This window comes from Castanea sativa, chromosome 1 (genome assembly GCF_040712315.1).
Source record: "Castanea sativa cultivar Marrone di Chiusa Pesio chromosome 1, ASM4071231v1".
Classification (NCBI taxonomy): domain Eukaryota; kingdom Viridiplantae; phylum Streptophyta; class Magnoliopsida; order Fagales; family Fagaceae; genus Castanea; species Castanea sativa.
In genome coordinates this window covers 80,970,729-80,977,621 of record NC_134013.1, presented here as the reverse complement: position 1 = coordinate 80,977,621, position 6,893 = coordinate 80,970,729, and the positions used below count along the sequence as shown (strand labels likewise).

The window sequence follows — 6,893 nt, the reverse complement described above, 5'->3', positions numbered from 1 at the left end:
TAAGTTTTTAAATATCTCTTCAAAAAAAAAAAAAAGTTTTTAAATACATATAGATAATAGATTTGTTGATCTTGGTTCTGTTTCTGTTAGTTGGGTTTATCGTGAGGCGAATTTAGCGACCTATGAACTAGCCCAATGGTTTTGTAGTCATTCTCATTTTTGTAGTTTTGGTCTTGGCCATTGTAGATGTGATTGTCAAGGAGGCTAACCCTTTTGTGTAGTTTTCTTTTCTTCAATAACGTCTTTTATTTTTTAAAAAAGAAAAAAAGGAAAAAAAAGAGCAAGTGAAAATAAGATCATTGGGCCAACATGTAAACGAAACAAACCCATGTATTTCTTTTGTGGAACTAATGATAGTCTTTACATAACGCTCAACTTTGTTAATTATACATACATGAGATCCAGACCAAGAAGCACATTCTCTAAAATGAACTGATACAACTCTTTGCAGCAGTAACGGCACAGGAGATCGCTACCTCAAAAATGGTTATCTGAACAGGATCTGGATCAAGCAGACTATATGATTCCTATCAATTTTCACTCTTGGGAAACTACCAAGCCAAATAACTTGGCAAGCAAGCACAACTATTCTTGGAGAAAGGCCAACCATGCAGAGGAACCTATATGTTCAGATTCTCTAATAATCAACTGATAAGAAAGAATTCGCTACCTTATTCCAAATCTCAAGCACTTGTTGTGTTTGACTTCTGTAATACTTGAATTAGAAGCGAGTTGTTTTGCCTGTTTCGTGAGTGCGAGTTTCTCCATTGCGTTTATGAACTTGCGCAGGTGCTTAATGTACTCAGGAAAAGTTTCGAGGTTGCAGTGACCCCCACCCTTGACCCATAAGGGATCATATTTTTCCTTGGCAAGTTCCCACAAACGCTTTCCATGGGACCAATCAACAATATCATCATTTGTTCCCTGTAAATCATCCATTAATGGATATGTCAAGCCAATAGCAATAAGAACAAATCAATTCAGAGTCTACATCAAATATCATAGTCATTGGCAAGACATAAACATTGGTAGAGAATACTATACCAAAGATACAATACAGTTCTAGAGACAAAGCAGAATAAAATAGAATTTCCTTGAAAAATGAGTTCTTTATGCATCCATAGCTTTATCAGAATCTCAACCCTAAACCAAGTACAGAGAAATTTTTTTTTTTCCCCCAATGAAAACCACTCTACATGTGAAGCTCTATGAAATGGTATTAAAGAAACACCTGTGGTTCTTGGTAATTTAGCAACAACAGCAACATTGCTTGTAATTTGAAAGAGTCATAGACTAAGACCAGGGGGGTCGTAGAGGGTAATTCCACAAAAACAAATTAAACACTAATATTATCTTAGTAACTTTGCCCCCCTTCCCCAATTGATCATTTGATTTTTTGTTGTTGTTGGTGAATTCTTTTTCATCATTTTTGTTGATATATTAAATACTTATAATCAATATAGTACCACCTCATTTCATTCAAAAAAGAAATGAAAATCTTTCCAATTTTAATAGCTAATGGGACCTTAAATTCTTTATTTAATAGTTTGTTCTCCTTCATAAAAATCTGTGTAATAAGCATTAAAACTTTGGAATAATTACATAATAGCATAAAATTACATACATTGTACTTGATGTCTATCTAACTATTAAAAATCCTTTCAATCATTAGTTGTACTTATGGGTTTTCTTACAATATAAATACCACTTAATATATACATGAATTGCTTTTTAAATCAAGTACTATTTATGTTCGAGTGCATGTGTATTGCCCTCCACAATGAAGCCAAATCCTGGCTCCTTCACTAACCTCCGCATAGTGAGTGACCTGTTGCACTGACCAATCTCTACTTGTAGTATTCACCCCCTTCCATTAATTGATTGCCATTAGATATATAACCTTCAGGACCTCAACTTTCATAAAAACTATTCTTTGAATGTCTAAAATTCAAGCAAAATAACATTGATTCTTGCTATTAAACTATACTTTAAAAAGAAATTTAGAGAGATCATCTTCAGCTCTCTCTCATCCTTGTCAAGGTGAGAAGTCCTTAAAAGGTTAATCAAATGTCACTTCACTAGAAAAGAATCCAGTAGTGATTCACTGCATTTTTCAGTATCAAAGAGAAAACTTGAAAATGTTTAAACGGATTCGTTTAGTTTGATAGAAGAAGAAGATCTTCAAAATCTTCTGTTGGATACTAGAAATCACAAATCATACTAGTTAAAAGCCTCTGCCTTCATTGCAACAAATACAGAGACTCCTGAAGCAAGAGAATCATTTTTTATTCTTCTATTATATTATAATAGAAAAGAATACTCTGATAAGATTCAAAAGACAGAAGATTATTAAATAGACTACTCTCCTTAAGTTGTAATGCAAATGAATACCTCTAAATGAGGGAAGAAATAAGGAAATCAAGGATTCAGAAGTTAAACATAGTTGATGACCTAAAACACAAAGTATCAAGGTTGTTAAAGGTTTCATAGTGCCACCAGCCCAGAATCTGAGATGGAATTGTCTTCAAATTCTTTGATGTGCAATAAAAAATTCAGCTTAAAAAAAATACCAAATGAAAAATCTTGTGAGTAAAATGAATCTAGAAATTCAAACATTCATATCTCAAAAAATAATTTGCAAAAAGCACTACACTATTCAATCAATGATTTTATCATGAGCTTCACTGAGAATGACATAAGAACACAGAATGTGAAGTTCTGTGGATGCTAAAACAAATGTAATAGGATGAACTCATGAAAATTATTAGAAGAGTAGAAAGAACTTACGTGTATAACTAAAACCGGACAGTTGACACTCCGAATTTTATCTATATTCTGAAAAATTTCAAGGGTGCTTCCTCAATACAATACCAAGTAATAAAGCATACCACAAGAAAAGAGCTCTAAAGAGTATTTAAGTGGACTTACTTTGAAAATGTCAAACCAAAATGTCATCTTGACAGGATACAAGACTCGAATGCCCGAAAGGATGGCACTATGAAGAACAACAGCTCTCAACCTATGTAACTGAGAAGCCAAGTGCAGTGTGGGCCCACTTCCAACAGATTGGCCATACAAAATTAAATCCTCTTGCTTAATTTCATATGTACTCTTCAAACAGTTGTACACAGCGTCTATGTCATAATATGTGTTGAGCTCAGAAGGCTACAACAGTTACAGAGATAATCACTTATGAGTGTACAATTAGCTAGACAGTTAGATACATTGAAAAACAACAACCAAGCCTTAGTCCTAAAATTTTGGGGTTGGCTATGGATTCTCAAAAGACTAATCAGGATTAGCCACATGTATTATTTTATGATATTCTATTATGAATGAATCCACTATAGATACTAGTATATAAATTGATAGATAGACATTATTCTTTTGCTTTCATTTGTCTTTCCTTTTCTATTTTCTTTTTTTCAATCTTTTAAAATTTATTCAATTAAAATTTCAAGGCTACTGGAATTAATTTCAAGTCTTTAAAGATTTCCAAAGCAAGGAAAAACTTTAAAAGCACACTGGATTCAGATATTACATACCTTACCAGTTGATGCTCCATATCCTGAATAATCATAGCTGCAATATGTCAATAATTACCAATAAATAAACAAATGATCTTAGTTGAAACCACCTCTCCCCCAAATAGAAAATCACAAGAACTAGGAAAATTGATGTGTCTTTCACATACATTAAATTGAAATTATCTATGATATGATATAGGTAACGACACATTAGTAACATTACACAAGCAAATTTCCAATAAAATCAAGCCAAGAAGACTCAATCTATTGCCTCATTTCTAAATAGGCCCCTTGTTAAATTTCAATCAGAATACGACTAAAGTATTCTATTATATGCTTTTGGTGTGACTAAGACATAAAGCCAGACAAACAATCGTGAAGTAGTTATGATAAAGCAGAGTAGCATATCAAATATGGTTCCATTAATCACCTTCACATCTATAAAACTTACACAAATAATAGGTTTCCCATATATGCAAAGATCAAACTTTGGGAGGAGGAAAAAAAAATTATATAAGAAAAACACCACCATACACCAAAAGAAAAATTTTGGTAGCTTATTCGCAAAAAAAAAAAAAAAAAAAAAAAAAAAAATAATAATAATAATAATAATAATAATAATAATAATAAGAGAATAAAAAAAAGAAGAAGAAGAAGAAGAAGAGAGATTAGCATAGCAGAAAAGAAAAGGTTGGGAAATCACAATCAGAAGAAGTACCTCTCTTGGCAATTATACAAGCAGAACAATAAAAAATTACGCAAAACAGCCACAAACAAGGCTTTTGAAAAAATAAAAAAAAAACCCGTGACACAACAATTAAGAAAGTTTACAACCTGGGAATTGAATTTATCATTATTCCAATAAGGCAGCCAAAATTGTTAAAAAGAAAAGAAAAAACACCATAGAAGAATGACCACAAACACCCGTTAAAACCAAAAAAAAAAAAAAAAACCGTGATACAAAAACTAAGAAAGTTTGCAAATTTGGAATAGAAATCAATCAACACAGTCAAAAAGTTTATTCCAATAAGCCAAACAAATTCATTAACAAAAAAAAAAAAAAAAAAAAACACAAGTCACAAACACCCACAAAGAATTTAAGCCTATGATAAAAATAAAAAAATAAAAACCAAAAGAAGCAGACCTCATGATATTGACACGGAGGTGAGCTCTGAGCTCAGTGAAGAGGTCGTGCATCTGACCCAAGTCAGCAGCGTTGCCATGTGAGTATAACAATGTGAACCTCGCAAAAGGGTACTTCCAAAACGTGGCAACGATCTTGTTCCCACCTTTTGTGTCAAGCAAATGCACGTCCACATTCTTGTCTGCAGTCAAACCTGGGAACACAAGCCTCTCTTCCTCGTCTCTGAACACATCATACGTTGGAGGGTCTGGTGGGAAAAATGCGAATTTCGCTGCCACACTTGATGTCACATTGCCCATTAACACTGACCCAAAAATGTAACTCACTAACAATAACTCAATTATCAATCCTCTAATGCTTTTATGATGCATAAGCTGTTTGTTTTTCACTTTTTTTTTTTTTTCTTTTCTTTTTTTCTGGGTTTCAGGAATTATGGGTTTCTTTTCTCTTTTTTTTTTTTTTTTTTTTTTGGGTTGTGTTTTTTTTTTTTTTTTTTTTGGGTTTGCTATTTTTTTTTTTTTTTTTACTGGGGATGATGGAAAAGCCAACCAAATGGCGTCAGATGAAACTAAAGAGAGCAAAAAAGTGGGGAGGGGTGGCAATGGCAGAAAATAGATCCGATCTAAGCGGGGTGAGCTGGAAATTGTGCTGGAGATGAGAGAGAGAGAGGAACAAGGACCCAGAAAAGAAAAAGGATTGGATATGTTTTTGAGAACATAGAAAGTTGGAAACCATTGGAGAGGACAGTTCTTGTTAACGATGATCTGTACCAGTACAGCTCTTTTCTTTTCTTTTTTTAATTAGGAAATTATGAAAGGGCATTTTTGCCCTTCATTAGATTGTCCATTACCTTGGAATTTTGTGTTTTATTTTTACTTTTTATTTAAAAATAAAATTAGAAAAATGATGGGATTTGAATGTCAACTCTTTTTTTTTTTTTTTTCACAATTTGTTGAGATGGAAAGTTGTGATTAGTGGGCAATAACTTTCATATGATTTCATCAATGACCAATTTTATATTTTATCACTTATAATTTATCATTTTAATCCCTATATAACAATAACAAAGTTGATTAGTTTTGTACCAAAAAAAATTATTAGTGAGTTAATTAGAATTCACGTCAATTATAATTTATCATTTCAATAAGTAAAATCAATAGTGTTCGTAGACTTATATTTTTGAATGTATGATGTAATCCTCTATAACAATAACAAAGTTTATTAGTTTTGTACCCCAAAAAAATTGTTAGTGAGTTAATTAGAATTTACAGCAATTATATTGGAATTGATTTAATAATAAAAAGGGATCAAAATTTTGACCATTTATTATAGAATTTTTCATGCCATGAATAATTTAGACGGACCTTTTTACATGAATGATGTATGCACGTTTATTGTTTAGAAGCCCTTATGTTCTTAATAATTAAAAATATTAAATTTTCAAGTTGTAACTAGAGTCTAGAGGTAATTATATAAAATGTGTCTTAATTTATCTTTAATCCTTAATTTTTCTTATTATCCTAATTGTAAGAAAAATGAATTTAAATTTTTGTAATGTACCTTTTGTATTCTTAATTTGTTTTATTGTAACTCAATTCATTTTTTTGATTGGATAATCATTTTCAATTAGATAATCATAATATCACATGGAAAAGTGTACACTAAAAAGTTATATTCCAACTATATATATGATTTTTTTTTTTTGAAAAATATGATGTGATTAAATCTAAACTAATTACGTGACAAGGAAAGATTAAGAAAGCCCTAGGTTATTTGAAGGGTTGGCATTTCATCATAAACAAATTCTACTCATTACTAAATATCTCAATTAATTTTTTGATTTTCTAATGTTTTTAATCCTTATGGTTTAAAATTAGTAATGCCATTGCTTATTATTTCTATGATTTTTCTATTCAAAGGCTTATAATATCAATTGAATAGAAAATCATTTAGGAAAGGCACCTCAATGAAGTTAAGATGGTAAGTTGATAAATCAAAGAGATAATAGTTACACATTATGTGTATAAAACATACAACTAAATTCATGTTTTAAAACACAATTTCAGTTTAAGTTTAAAATATAAGAAGTGTTATGTTCAAAACACTTTAACAACAAATCATAAGTGATAAAGTTATTATTGGTTATACACTGAAATTACTTTTTTACCCATTAATAACAATCTATAACAACTTATTATTTATAATTTGTTGTAAAGTAGTTA

The 6,893-nt window shown here is 30.8% G+C and overlaps 1 protein-coding gene across 2 annotated transcripts; it reads right to left on the bottom strand.

Moving 5' to 3' along the window:
- Positions 1-257: 257 nt before the first annotated feature.
- LOC142622191 (uncharacterized) lies at positions 258-5,391 on the bottom strand. Of its 2 annotated transcripts, XM_075795663.1 has the most exons (5): positions 4,672-5,391; positions 3,546-3,582; positions 2,929-3,165; positions 2,788-2,835; positions 258-924 (listed from the first exon to the last, which is right to left on the bottom strand). In XM_075795663.1, exons 1-5 carry the CDS (start codon positions 5,040-5,042, stop codon positions 667-669), a joined length of 951 nt encoding a protein of 316 aa, XP_075651778.1. In that variant the 5' UTR covers positions 5,043-5,391; the 3' UTR covers positions 258-666. The 2 variants fall into 2 exon arrangements, with proteins under 2 accessions (XP_075651778.1, XP_075651844.1); XM_075795729.1 differs by lacking the exon at positions 2,788-2,835 and having other exon boundaries at positions 529-924.
- Between the last annotated feature and the right edge of the window lie 1,502 nt (positions 5,392-6,893).